This window comes from Colobus angolensis, unplaced genomic scaffold (assembly GCF_000951035.1).
Source record: "Colobus angolensis palliatus isolate OR3802 unplaced genomic scaffold, Cang.pa_1.0 Scaffold34, whole genome shotgun sequence".
Classification (NCBI taxonomy): Eukaryota; Metazoa; Chordata; class Mammalia; order Primates; family Cercopithecidae; genus Colobus; species Colobus angolensis.
This window is the reverse complement of record NW_012116710.1, coordinates 4536937-4551714: the sequence shown is the minus strand read 5'-3', so window position 1 is coordinate 4551714 and position 14778 is coordinate 4536937. Positions and strand designations below refer to the sequence as shown.

General features: G+C 46.3%; 1 protein-coding gene across 2 annotated transcripts in view; it reads left to right on the top strand.

Annotated features, from left to right (window-relative positions):
* Window positions 1-14231, top strand: part of WDR87 (WD repeat domain 87) — a 23936-nt gene extending 9705 nt beyond the window's left edge. The window contains exons 2-6 of one of the 2 annotated variants that reach the window (XM_011952374.1): window positions 519-639; window positions 2514-2684; window positions 3358-6230; window positions 6981-7252; window positions 8530-14231. In XM_011952374.1, coding sequence (XP_011807764.1) covers window positions 559-639; window positions 2514-2684; window positions 3358-6230; window positions 6981-7252; window positions 8530-13871 — 8739 coding nt within the window. In that variant the 5' untranslated portion in view covers window positions 519-558 and the 3' untranslated portion in view covers window positions 13872-14231. Of the gene's footprint in view, window positions 1-518; window positions 640-2513; window positions 2685-3335; window positions 6231-6980; window positions 7253-8529 lie in introns of those variants that run through there. The other variant, XM_011952375.1, reaches the window with a different exon arrangement.
* Window positions 14232-14778: the final 547 nt, after the last annotated feature.

Here is a 14778-nt window from a genome sequence, read left to right as displayed (position 1 = left end):
ACCAGCCTGGGTGACAGAGCGAGACTCTGTCTCAAAAATAGATAAATAAATAAATAAATAAATAAATAAATAAAACAAAATAAAACTTGCCCCCAGGAATCCTGGTTCAGGAGGTCCAGGGACCATACTTTGAGACCCCACAGTCTTCACAAAATGCTCTCCGGACACAACACAAAATGTGAAGGACTATTTATTATTTGCCTGTGAGGGTATTCTTTCCCAGGCCCCTCTCGGTTTCTCTGCTTCTCTCACCCATTTATGTTACTGGGTTACAATAGGAACACGCTAAGATTCACTCCCCATTTGCTGTCTCCAAGCCTCAGTTTTCTCATCTACAAAATGAGATAATGCCTACCTTACTGGGCTGTAGAGTAGATAAAATTAGAAGGTATGTCTTGTGCACAGTTCCTGACTTTCAGAAGGTGTTCAATAGACATGAGTTCATTGTTCTTGCCTTCTGATTCCTAGCTTTTCGGAAAGTGGCAGTGACTAAGCTGGGCTCTTTTGGATTCCCACAGGTTTTTAAGCAACGGTCCTCAGGAGGGCCAAGGGAGTCTTATGGCGACATCTTCCCCCAGGCTCATTCCCCTGTGGAAAGATTTAAAACTCCTCCTAAATGACACCATAAATGAAAGCAAGGTAATGTATACGTAGGACATAAACACATTATAGGTTGGCTGCTACCTGTCTTACAGTCATGAGCGTTTCAGAAGAGCCACAGATTGTCCTTGAGAATAGGAAGCAAACAAGGTATATTGTAAAGATAGTCATCACCTTAGCAGGAGGTAGGCCATCAATTTCCGTGAGTCACAGACTTCCCGCAAGGACATTTTGATAGTGGAAAGTGGACACTCTGAAGCATTGTCAGAGGAACTGACCTTCTGGAAAGAGAGTTTTTCTATTTTTTTATTTCTTTTGAGATGCAATCTCGCTCTGTCACCTAGGCTGGAGTGCAGTGGTGCAATCTTGGCTCACTGCAACCTTTGCCCCCGGGTTCAAGTGATTCTCCTGCCTCAGCCTCCCAAGTAGCTGGGACTACAGGCACACGCCACCATGCCCGGCTAATTTTTTGTATTTTTAATAGAGATGGGGTTTCACCATGTTGCCCAGGCTGGTCAGGCTGAGCTCCTGAGCTCAGGCCATCTGCTGCGTTGGCCTCCCAAAGTGCTGGGATCACAGGTGTGAGCCACCACACCTGGCTGAGAGATTTTTTAAAACAGAGGAGGAGACACCAGAGAGAACAGTTGCCAATCTCAGTTTTGCTATGGTTGGCTCTGCATAAAAGGATCCCAGGGCCAGGCGTGGTGGCTTATGCCTGTAATCTCAGCACTTTGGGAGGCCAAGGTAGGTAGATCACCTGAGCTCAGGAGTTTGAGACCACGCTGGGCAACATGGTGAAACCCCGTCTCTACTAAAAATATAAAATATTAGCCAGGTGTGGTAGACTGCACCTGTAGTTGCAGCTACTCGGGAGACTGAGGCAAGAGAATCGCATGGAACCCAGGAGGCAAAGGTTGCAATGAGCCGAAATCAGGCCACTGCACTCCAGCCTGGGGCTGCAGAGTGAGACTGTGTCTCAAAAAACAAACAAACAAAAAATTACAGGATCCTAGATGCATGTTTCATAGCACATGCTCTATCACCGTGGGAATATATATATATATATATATATATATAAAATAAATGCCTGTCCTCTGTCAAATTTAAAGGCCAGATAAGGTGTCCCAAGAGTCTCACTTAGTGCAGCTTTAAGCTTCAGTAACTTAGAGCTGCACTGATGCACTGACTTTGGGAGACTCTGCTATATTCCATGTGGGTGTAAGGTGATGTACTTGCCTGACTATTCCGTTAAAGATTGTGTCTTTTATGGTACATGTACCTTCTAGACACAAGCAAGAATGTTAAAGGGGGCTGGATGCAGTAGCTCATGCCTGTAATCCCAGCACTTTGAGAGGCCGAGGCGGGTGGATCACCTGAGGTCTAGAGTTCGAGACCAGCCCGGCCAACATGGTGAAACTCCATCTCTACTAAATATACAAAAAATTAGCAGGGCCTGGTGGTGCGTGCCTGTGGTCCCAGCTACTTGAGAGGCTGAAGCAGGAGAATCGCTTGAACCTGGGAGGCGGAGGTTGCAGTGAGCTGAGATCACGCTACTGCACTCCAGCCTGGGCAACACAGCGAGACTCCATCTGAAAAAAAAAAAGGAATGTTAGAGGGCAGGCACGGCTAACTTCATGTTGAAAAGAACGTCATTTTCCCCTGTGTTCACACTATAAAATTTGCACACAGAGGCTCTGCAGGGTTGTGTTCTCTCCTGCATCGGGGGATTTGTTACATGCTTGTGAAGTATAGCTGTCCCACAGGTGGTAAGTTATGCACGTGTGAGTGTAACAGGAGTAGGTCCTTCGGGTGGGGGGCATGACTTTGGGAACTCCTCCAACTGTGACTTGTGCGAGAATATATTTAGTGCCTCTGTGCCCTAGCCTCTTAGTTTATGCCACACTTCTCTCTAGCAACCTTCAGAAGACCCAAAGAATAGCCTAGTTGTGCTGAGCGACCGGTCCCAGATACTGTTCAAAGAGTCTCGCTATCCTCAAAATATGCCGTGTGTATGTTATTACTTCAGTGATGCCCATTTCTTCACCTCCCTCTCTTGGGTGACATCGAGCACAAAAGAAATACAGGTAAGACTGCCTTTCTTCCCCTTCTTGGCCCGTTCTCCCAGGGCCATGCCCATATAGCTCTTAGGCCAGATTGACAAAGGAAGATATTCCCCATGAATTAATGTGGTCTGGAACCAGAAATCTCTCCTCATCCTTTCTTCAATTATAGTCCCCATGTTGAGTGGGTTGTAGGGTTCCCCGAAGTAAACCAAGGTTAGGAAAAGGGTCCTAGGCTTCCTGCCTCTACTGTATTTCCAGTTCCCATCACCAGGGGATAAAATCACTCTAGAGTCCTCCAATTCCTCCTTCACACAAAACTTGGGGAAATAAGGGAATATTCTACACTACTATCAGTTCTAGGCAGTTTCTTTTCTTTTCTTTTTTTTGTTTTTTTGAGACGGAGTCTCGCTCTGTCACCCAGGCTGGAGTGCATTTGCTCACTGCAACCTCTGCCTCCCGAATTCAAGCGATTCTCCTGCCTCAGCCTCCTGAGTAGCTGGAATTACAGGCGCCGGTCACCATGCCCAGCTAATTTTTGTATTTTTAGTAGAGATGGGGTTTCACCATGTTGGCCAGGCTGGTCTCGAACTCCTGACCTCAGGTGATCCACCTGCCTCGGCCTCCCAAAGTGCTAGGATTACAGCTATGAGCCACCGCGCCTGGCCTAGGCAGTGTCCATCTTATTCTCTTCTAGGCTGTAGTGTGGATGAAGAGCAAAACTGAGGACATGATTGAGAAAAGAATATTCTCCATGACTGAACAATTGCCACCCATCCAGTCCATGGTCCACACAGGTTCCTTTCATATCCTCGTGGTCTACTGTGGTGACCTGATCCTGCGACTCTTTGGGGACCACTTTCGGGTATTCAAACCCCTGGGTAAAGTGCACTGCCGCTTCAACATCAGCTGCCTCTGCTATGACCCGGAAATGAAGATGCTTCTATCTGGCATCCTGGGAGCAGTGGTGACCTGGGTCATTGAGCGAAGTGGCACAGGCCTCCATATAGCCCACATGGTCTCCATGCCAGGTGATGAGCTGGTTCAGGACATCGTGCTGAATGGTCCCAATGGCTCCCTCCTGGCCCTGTGTGAGACGGTGGTGAGGGTCCTGATGCGCCAGGGCAAGGGTCAGCTGGGAGAGGTAAAGAGGTTCACGTCCACCAGCAGCGGCTCCTCCATCACCTGCTGCTTCACCTGTTTTGATCAGGGCTTTCTCTATGCTGGAAACCAAGCTGGGGAAATCCAAGTTTGGAACCTCCAGCAGGGCCATCCGCTCCATAGTTTCCAGGCCCATGACTCAGGAGTGATCTGTATCCGCAGCCGACCAGAGGCCCACACCCTGCTAACAGCTGGCAGTGACAGCCTAATCAAGGAGTGGAACCTGACTTCAGGGAGCCTGCTTCGGCGGCTGGAGCTTGGCGAGGAGCTGTACCGGCTCCAGTTTATTGACAGCATTACTTTCTTCTGCCAGACTGCCCATAGTTTTTCCTTGCGCCGCCTGCCCTGCTTCTACAGCCTCTTCAATGTCTGTGGCTCTGCTCCCCAGCAGTTGCGTCGGGTCTACTGTGGAAATAACTGGTTCCGGATCCTGTGTACCACCGAGGATGGCTTGTTGCGCTTTGTGTCCCCAGTAACCGGGGACCTTCTGGTTATCACCTGGCCCTTCTCAATCGTGGACCGGGCTGTGGATTGGGCCTACGACCCAGGTAAAGAGGAGCTCTTTGTAGCAACAGGCAGCTCAGAGGTTCTGGTATTTGACACAACCCGCTGCCCTTGCCCAGCCAAGTATCTTCTAGGCACCTCACCAGATTCTCAGGACTTTGTACAATGCCTGGCTTATGGGCATTTCAACTTGGGGCGGGGTCTAGAGGGACTGATCTTCTCTGGGCACCAGAGTGGTGTGATAAGAGTGCTCTCCCAGCACAGCTGTGCTCGATTAGAAAAATTCATGCACTTTGGTGCTGTACTGGCACTCTCCACGCTGTCTGGAGGGATTTTTGGTGGCCAAGGAAACTCTCTGCTCTGTTCCTATGGAATGGATGACTATGTGCATCTGTCAGAAGCTGTGCTTGATGGGGTCAAAGTACAACTGCAGCCTCTCGCCAGCATCCTCAGCAGCTGTCACCTAACACATCTGATACTCCTGCCCAAGTCTGTGGGTGCCATCACAGAGACAAACTGCCTGCGTCTCTGGCAGTTCCACGATTTTATGTCCTCTGGGTCACAGAATGGCTTGAAATTCATAGAAACGCTGCCTCTGCACCTGTGTGCCATCACATCCTTTGATGTCTGCCTCTCCTTGAGTCTTTTCGTCACAGGTTCTGCTGATGGCTCTGTTCGGATCTGGGACTTCCATGGCAGACTCATAGCCATTCTGGACTCATCACTGCACTTTGGCCCACTTTGTTTTGCAAATGACCGGGGTGACCTGCTTGTGACTTTTAACCAGAGTCTTTACCTAGTGTCCTGTTTAAAATTGCTTCCCCCAGCCCTGCTGACTCGCCTTTCCTTTATGAGCATATCAGATGAAGTACTGGAAATCCCTAAGCCTTTCATACCAAGCTTCTTCTTCTCCTTTGAGACCATGTTTGTGCCCAAGTACATCTACCTTGGAAAAGCACAACAGAAATTAGTGGGTCTGGAGAACCTTGTCAACAAGCGGGCCATTGCCTTTGACCATTCTGTGCCACATGTGATAGAAGAAGATGAGGAAGGGAGCCCAGTGTTACTGCGTTCCTCCATGCATTATTCTTTGCAGGACATGGAAGATTGGACACAGATGAGTAAACGTTACCAACGCCATTATACGCTTCCTCCCCAACTACAACTGACTAGCTGGGATGGACTCAACCCCTATCAGATATTGCGATACTACTTTGGTCATGGGCGGGAATGGCTTTTTGCCCCTGATTGCTATATCCCCAATTCAGTGATTCGTGCCCGTCTTTGGCCAGAGGGCACCCCAATATATCTACAGTGCAACCTGCATGCACCCCAGCGGGAGCTGGAATGGGACAGGTCTCAAGAATTCTTTTTCTGGCACAGCAAGGTAAGAACTGTAAGTAATATAGAATATCCAGAGAAGGAGGATGAACACTTCCTAGAAATGAGACTTTCCAAGGATATAACCTACAGCGTCCTTACAGATGGAGCAAACCGAAGTTGGCTGGGAAGAAAGATGAGTGAAATAGCCATTAATAGCATGATTGAGACAATACTCAATATTATGGTCCATGCTTCCTTGCTGAAGTACCAGTACTGTGTTGGTGCACTAGGGCAAATCTTTGCCTCTTACCAGGTGTCTCCAGCCCTACGCTCTGAGACAGCCCGTCGGCTACTGGATGATACAACCAATTCCAACCCGCTGATCCGAGAACTAGCTTGGGAAGGGCTGAAGCGTCTAGGAATGATTACTCATCTTTTTGCCATGCCTCTGGCTCAGGGATTAATGGACAAGGATGAAAGAGTGAGGGTCAAGACTCTAAGCCTCATGGCTGAGATTGGAATCCACTCTAGGACCTCACTCTTACAGCTGATCCAGAAACAAGAGACTTTTCGGGAGATGCAGTACGTTTGTGCTTCCCTCAATTCTTCACCCCATTCCCCATTTTCTCCCTCCTTTCCTTTGCTATTTCTTCATCCCTGTTTATTAATTCTTCCTGACGTTTCTTCTTTCTTATAGCCTTTGCTCATTCCTAGATGACTATTCTTGACAATCCCCTGTTCCCTCCTCCTCCTCCTTCTCTTCCTTCTTTTTTTGAGACAGGGTCTTATTCTGTTGCCCAGGCTGGAGTATAGTGGTGCAATCTTGGCTCACTGCAACCTCTGCTTCCCAGGCTCAAGCAATCCTCCTGCCACAGCCTCCTCAGTAGCTGGGGCTACGAGCACGCACCACCACACTGGCTAATTTTTTGTAGAGACAGAGTCTCACTATATTGCCCAGACTGGTCTCAAACTCCTGAGCTCAAGCAATCTTCCTGCCACCTTGGCCTCCCAAAGTGCTAGGAGTACAGGCATGAGCCACCACACCTGGCCTGCTCACCCCTTTCTCCATTGCTTTTCCTATATGTCTGCTACCTCTTCAAGTTCCATTTTCATCCTTTTCACCTGTTTCTACAGCCTCCAATACAGATCACTCCATTCATTGCCATCTTGGCTTCCTAGATAGTTTCTTTTGTCTCAGCCATTATTTTCCATATGCCATCTCTCTTGGTCACTTTGCCAAGCCTCCTGCCTGTTCCACAGCCATTTTGTTCTTCCCATTCTCCCTTTTGTTCCTGACTCAGCATAGTCCTTCTTCTCCTTTGGCTTTCATAGGCAAGAGATGATCGGGGAGGAACCTCTAGACCATCTGCTGGGGATGCGGGCCACAGATCTCCAAATCCTTTCCACTCGAGTGGAGCAGAGATTGAATGAAAACCTGACTCTGTCACATAGAGATGAAAAGCCGGCTTTTTCTTTAGATGTCTCAAAGGCTTCTGAACTTAAATCCTTTTCCGTGAAACCTCCTACAGTTTCTGAAGAATCTGAAGTGGCCATCAAGCACAGCAAAGGCCACAGACGAAGCCGAGCAGTGGTCAAAAAGCATGGTATGTAAAGGGTAATCTGGTCCATGCCTCAGGGTCCTCAAGAGGCAGGGTAGTTAGGGTTAAAGTGGATCAAGAGATACTAGGTGGGTTGGCCGGACACAATGGCTCACGCCTGTAATCCCAGCACTTTGGGATGCCGAGGCGGGTAGATCACTCGAGGTCAGGAGCTTGAGACCAGCCCGGCCAATATGGTGAAACCCCATCTCTACTGGAAATACAAAAATTAGCCAGGCACGATGGTGGGTGACTGTAATCCCAGCTACTCGAGAGGCTGAGGTGGGAGAATCACTTGAACCCAGGAGATGGAGGTTGCAGTGAGCCGAGATGGTGCCACTGCACTCCAGCCTGGGTGACAGAGCAAAACTCTATCTCAAAAAAAAAAAAAAGAGATACCAGGTGGGAAGAGAGATAAGTGGAAAGATCTCATCATAGAAAAGAAACTCTCAGATGGGGGACTAGGGGAGGGATAGCATTAGGAGAAATACCTAATGTAGATGACGGGTTGATGGGTGCAGCAAACCACCATGGCACCTGTATACCTATGTAACAAACCTGCACGTTCTGCACATGTATCCCAGAACTTAAAGTATAATTTTTTTTTTAAAGTGTATAGATAAGGAAATTATAGTGTATTCATAAAATGAAATACTACTGTGATAAAAAAAGAGTGATACATGCAACAACATGGAAGAACCTCAAAAACTGTTGAAAGAAAACACAAAAGAGCACATTTTAAAATGATTCTATTTATTTGGAATTCTAAAAAAGGCAAATGAATCTACAGTCACAGAAAGCAGATCAGTTGTTGCCTAGGGCCAGGGGTTAAGGGTAGATAGATGTTGACTGGGACACTATGTAGGAGGGAATTTAGGAGGATAATAGAAATGCCTTATATCCTGATTGTAATTGCAATAGTTATAAGAGTGTATACATTTTTCAAACTCATCAAACTGTTTGCTTAAAATGGGTATATCATATGTAAATTATACCTCAATAAAATTGATTTTTATGAAAGCAATGAATACATAAAAGACTTTCTAAGGAAGGATCCACTCAAACTCAGGAAGACTCTAAGGCCTAGCTCTCTAGGATTTGGCAAGAGTAGGGGGCTAGGAATAAAGCAAAGAGAATGCTTTTTTTTTTTTTTTTTTTTAAGGCCTCAGCTCTCTTTGTTGCTACTTCTTTTATGACAGTTCTTAGCTCACACCTAATATTGGGAAAGGTTTCATTTAGCTTCCCATACTTTGCTTACCTCCACCTCTCCATTTTTCCTACAGGCCGAAAATGGTTGCGGGGTCTCAAGAAGACGAAAGAGAGAGACCCTAAACATATGATCACTGAGCCAGGCCTCTTAGAGGATGAAAGTAGGACTGAGGCTGCACCAGTTGAGATGGAGGAAGCATCCGTCCATTCCAAATGGTCTTCAAGCACCAGTGTAATAAAGCTCTTAAAAGAGGTTGACTCTCAGGAGAAAGATATCTCAAAGGATCACGTTGCATTGACCCTGAAGATGCTGCGGAAAATACGTGACAAAAGAGACAAGAAAGCAAGAGCTCAGAAACTCAAAAAGAAGCACAAGAAGAAGGGAAAAGAAGCCAAAGTTATAACTGAGAAACCTACACCTCCTGTAATGGGACAGCCAGTTATTAAAAAGGTTAAAATTCTAGGGCGGGGAGCCTCGGGAATATCTGGCCGCAGGTCAACTGCTGGAGATGGCTTATCATGGCGGGACAATCTATGTTGTCTTATGACCCTGAGGATATCTGGTTCCCAAACAAAAATGTCAGAAAATCTAAACACTGAGCTAGTGACATTTGCTCAGGAGATGCTGGTAGATAGGCACCCCAGTTGGGAACTCTTTCAGGAGATCTGTCCCCTGTTGAAGAAAGAAAGTAAAGTTCTGCTTGAGGACCTTGATTGGGATGTAGTCCCACCAGAGGAGAAACCAATTTTTATCCATGAAGGAGCAATTAGAGAGGACATGATACAAGGTGTAACAGAAGAGGTGATCAGACACGAAGTGATGCCAAGGGAAGAAGAACAAGCACAAAAGAAAGCAAAAGACATGCCAGACTTCGAGGAAACCCAAGTGATTTTGAAAAAGGGCAAGAAAAAGAAAGTTATTTTTTTAGAACCAGGTGATGTAACCAAGGGAAAACAAATATCAAAGAAAGAAAAGAAGAAAACCTTTCAGAAGTCACCTAAGCAAGAGAGGAAAGGTGTACAGCAGGAAAGAAAAGTAGGAAAAACAAAGAGGGAAATGCCCAAAGAAGAGAGGGATATGAGGGAGGAAGTGAAGGAAATGGCCACACTAGAGAAGAAAGTGGTTGAACGAGAAGAAAAACCAGTTATGATTGAGAGGACACCATCTTGGCAGGACTGGAAAAAGTCCTGGGATGAGTGGAAACAGGTCCATGGTGAGACAAGGAAATCCTGGAAGGCATGGAAGGAAGACTGGGAGAAGAGGCTTCTTCAGGAAGAGGAGAAACTACACCAGGCTGGAGAGAAGCTATCCCCGGAGGAGGAAATGCTTCAGGAGGACAAGAAGCTGAAATGGGAGGAGTGGAAACAAGTCTGGGAAAATATGTTGCCATCTGAATCCAAGGAGCAACTGTACAAGGATGTGGAAGAAGTGACTTTGGAGGAAGAAGTGACTTTGGAGGAAGAAGTGTCTCGGAAGGAGGAAGAAAAAGAAGAGCAGGTCACAGAAGAGCAGAGACAGATCCAAGAAGAACACAAATGGGCCAGAATACACAGGAAACAAGCCCGAGCTGAAAAAAAACGAGCCCAAGAAGAGAGGAAATTAGCACAAGAAGAAGAGAAACTTGCACAAGAAGAGAGACAGTTGGCCCAGGAAGAGAGAAAACTGGCCCAGGCGTATGTTAAAATAACCCAGGATGACAGGGAAATGGCCCAGGCAGATGGTAAGTTTGCCCAGAAAGAGGAAACACTGGCCCAAAGAGGGGAGAAGCTAAGCCAGGAGGCGGAGAAATTGGCCCAGAAAAGGAAGAAACTGTCCAAGAAATGGGTGAAAGTGGCTAGAGAAGAAGAGAAACTAGCAAAGAAAGAAGGGAAACTGGCCGAGGTAAAAAACATATTGGTCCAGAAAGTGGAAGAACTGGCCCAGAGGGAACAAAATCTGGACTGGCAAGAAAAGGAGCTGGCCCAGGAATTGGAGGAATTGGAATGGGATATGGAAGAACTGTCTTGGAAAGAAGAGGAACTGAATCAGGAAGAGGAGAAACTGATTGAGGAAAAGAAGAAACTGGCTGAGGAAGAGAAGACATTGGTCTGGCAAAGGGAGAAACTGTCTGAAGAAGAGACAAAACTGACCCAGGAAGAAGAGTTGCTGATCCAGGAAGAGGAGAAACTGGCCCAGCACAAGGAAAAAATGCCCGAGGAAGAGGAAAGACTGGGATGGAAAAGGGAGCAATTGATTAAGAAGAAGATAAAACTGGCCCAGAAAAGGAAAAGATGGATCAACAGCATGGAAGAACTCACAAAGAACAAGATGATACTGTACCAGAAGAAGAATCTGGCACAGGAAAAGAAGAATCTGGCCCAGGAGAAGGAAAAATTGGCTCAGAGGAAAGAGAACCTACTCTATAACAAAGAAAGACTCACCCAAAGCAGAAAGAAATTAGTGCAAGTAAAGAACAAATTGGGAATGTTCAAGAAGACACTGGCTCAGGTAGCAGAGAAGCTGACACAGAAAGAGGAGACCGTGATCAAGAAGAAGGAGAAACTGACTGAAACAGAGAAAAAATTGGTCCAAGTAGAGGATAGTCTGGCCGAGAAACAGGAGAAATTGGCCCAGGAAAAAATGAAATTAGCTCTGGAGAAGGCAATGGTCCAAGGAAAGAAACGGCTCAGAGGAGAGTTGGATATTGTTAAGGAAGAAAAGGCATTGAACCTGGAAATGAAAAGACTGGCTGAGGAGAAGATGAGACTGGTTGAGGGAAAGGAAACACTGTCTAAGGGAGAGACTCCAGAAACTTCAAGACAAAGAAAAATGACTAAAGTTGAACAAGAACTACTTGAGAGGAAATTGTCACTAGAGGAGAAGATACTGCTACATGAAGACAGGATACTGGCCATGGAGGAAAGGGAAATTGCCAAAGGAAAACTGGAATTTACTAGAGGACGGAGAATATTTGTCCAGGGGCAAAGAAAGTTAGCCAAGGCTGAAAGGAAGTTGATTAAAAAAAAGGAGAGCCTTTCCAAGGAACCAGCAAAACTAAACAAAATCTTAAAGGCACTTCAAAGACTAACCAGGGATGAAAGGAAACTAACACAGGAAGAAATAAAAATGACAAAGATAAAGAGGTCACTCTTTGTTAAGGAGAGCAGACTGAGAACAGAACAGAGTAAGCTGGATATCAAAGAGTGGGATTTTTCTGAAAAACGATCAGAACTGACTAAAGATGAGAAGAAACTGGCTCGGAAGCAGAGAAAACTGGCCAAGGAAATGAGGAGAATGATAAACAAAGAAGAAAAAATGACTGAGGAAGAGAGCAAATTGGCCAGAAGGCATTCAGAAGCCATACTGGATGATGAAGAGGAAGTAGGAATAGAAGAAGAAGAGGTAATCCCATTCCTTAAACGAAGGTGGAGAAAGAGGAAAGAAGCCAAGAGAGTTGACAAACCAAAGGAAAAGTTTTCCAGTCAAGTGGATGAAGTGGAAAGTGAAGAGCATTTTTCTGAAGAAATGGAAAGCCTGTTAGATGAACTAGAGAAGCAAGAGAGTTTATCTTCTGAGGAGGAGGAGGAAAGTGAGGAAGAGGAGGAAAAGGAGAAGGAGAAGGAGGAGGAAGGGGAGGAGAAGCAAGTGGAGAAAGAAGAGGAGGAGGAGAAGAAGAAAAAAAAGGAAAAGAAGAAAGAGGAGGTTCAGGAGAAGGAAGAAGTGTTTGAGGAGAAAGAAGAAATTACGAGTGAGGAAGAGATAGAAAGTTTGAGTGATGAGGAAGAGGAAGAGGAGAGCGGCTCATTGGAAGAAGAGGTGGACAGGGAAAAAGATACCTTAAAAAAAGAAAAACTATTTAAGTTACAAGAACAAAGAAGAAAGGTCCTAAGAGAAAGGGAAAGAGTCCTTTCCATTGGAAAAGGAGTTCCTCATGTCAAAGATGGGGCTGTAAGACTAGGAGTTCTAAAAAGCCCTTTGAAGAAACTGATGTCAAGAGTTCTGGAGATGAAAGAAAAAATACCAGTGCCAGTGCCAGAGAAACAAATATCCTGGGAAGATAAAAAGGCCACAGTAGTTGAAATACCCAGGAAATTCTCAGGGACAATGGATAAAGAAAGAGAAGTGATGGGAAAATACGAACCCATACCTCCACATGTTTTGGGTACAGTTTTGGAGTCCCAAGCACAGGACTTAAAGACCCCATTTATGTCCCACATATTAAGGAGGACTGTGGAAGGTCAGGAACTCCAACACAAGCCATTAGGTGCCTGGTGGAAGTGGTTTCTGCAGCATCCACCTCTGATGGGACAGACTGAGGTACAGTTACCTCTCTCCCAAATCCCGGCTAAGGAACAACATGCAGATGAAAGCCTCTCAGATGTAGAGTGGATCCGCCATGTCCTAGAACGAATGGAAGCAGGAGAACAGCTTTCCAGGGATGATTTCCACAGACTATGCCAGCTGCTCAAAGACCTCGTCTCAAAGGGAAACTTAGAATGGCTGAATCTGGCCAAACTTGAAGCCATCGTGTACCGTCACAGGCAGGCCCTGGAGTCACGAGGCACAAGGATCTCAAAACCCACTAGAGAGTCCATGAGTCCAAAATACCAGAAAGTGATTCCTCCTATAAAAGCAAAGGAAAAGGAGAGCTGGCCAAAACCTTTGGCTGTCCCCACACAAAAGTCCCCATTAGCTACCAAGAGGATTCCAGACCCAAGGGCTAAAAATTGGCATCTTCTAGGAGAGCCTTACAGAAGTGAGAGGGCACAGCAGATATCCATTGCTCACAAGGAGATGGAAATGCAATACTTTTATCCTGCCACAAGAGACATTTTTCCAAGTGCCCAGGCCTCTGTGGAAAAACAAACCCTGGCACTGATGTTTCAAAGGGACTTCTGGGATTTTAAGGATAAACGCAGGTTTCCCAGATTGCCCAAATTAGAGAAGAAGATACAGCCCATTTCTAAAAAGAAGGAAGAGTTGCCTTTGTGGGAGACGTTTGTGGCACTGTACCATGTTTTGCGGATGCTGCAGCAGCGATATGCAAAAGACAGCACTGCTTGGATGGAACAGTTCTACCAGCTCATGGACCTGTACCAACTTAAGTCCCCCAGAATCCAGAAGCTGCTTCAAGAGCTGCTAATGAGAGAGGAATCTCAACCCCAAGAGATCATCTATGAAGAGGCCTTAAAAGCCACAGAGCTAGTTCCCGGGGAACGGCTGTTCTGCTGCCTGTTTTGTGGCAGTTCTCATACTCCTAGAAGTCCTCAGGAGTTTCAGGGTGTGGTACCCCTCCCTTGGCAGAACTGTGTGTGCACCATCCTTCCCGTGGGCATTGCCCGGTATGGGATCTTAGAACTTGCCTGGAAAAGCCTGCCGGAAGCTGATCTTCATCTCACCAAGGCATTGACACACACCGTTGCTCCCACTTTCTAATTTGGGACTGACTGGAGGTTGGGACTTTTCATTGCCAAATGGAGAAAGGCCTGGTCACCAGGATCTAGACCTTCATCTCTCTCTCTCTCTCTTTTTTTTTTTTTTTTTTTGAGATGGGTTTCACTCTTGTTGCCCAGGCTGGAGTGCAATGACATGATCTCAGCTCACTGCAACCTCCGCCTCCCGGGTTCAAGCAAATCTCCTGCCTCAGCCTCCCGAGTAGCTGGGATTATAGGCATGAGTCACCACGCCCAGACCTAGACCTTCATCTCTAGGCCCACACAGAGGTGGGGCCAGGTCGAAACCCTTTCCCACCTCTGGAAACACAGCTTCTGTATGTGGAATAAAGAGGAGGTTCTTGTTTGCAACAAGCACTTTGATGTGTTCTTTCCCAGCAAACTTTGGTTCCCCAGGAAGGTAGCCAGGGAAACAACTTACTCACGTACTCCTGAGATGGGGGGAAGCTTCCCAAAAGACAGGGGTGCCCACTGTGTGGATGTGTTGAGGCAGACAAGTCTGTCCTTGTCCTCTTCATTCCTTCCCACCATCCTCCCCAAGTACTCTAAGAAGGAAAGTATCAGAAGGAAAGTATACAAAAACTAATGTATATTTGGCATGAATTTGAGAGGTATTGATATGGTGGAAAGAGAATGGGCTTTAAAATCAGAAAATGCAACATTTTGTCCCTTAGTATTTGGGGTCCTACAGTGGGGCTGACTCTATTTTTCTGATTGTAGTTCTGCATGCTGATGACTTGAGTTCCAGATAGCAGGAACGGTGGGTGTTGAGGAGATTCTCAGAGTAAAGGAATAATCTTCAACAAGTTTTAGCCAGTACCACCTCCACCTGGTGACTTCATCACTGGATGGCACCAAGGGATGAAGCCATCTGAGGTTAAAGCAAAAAA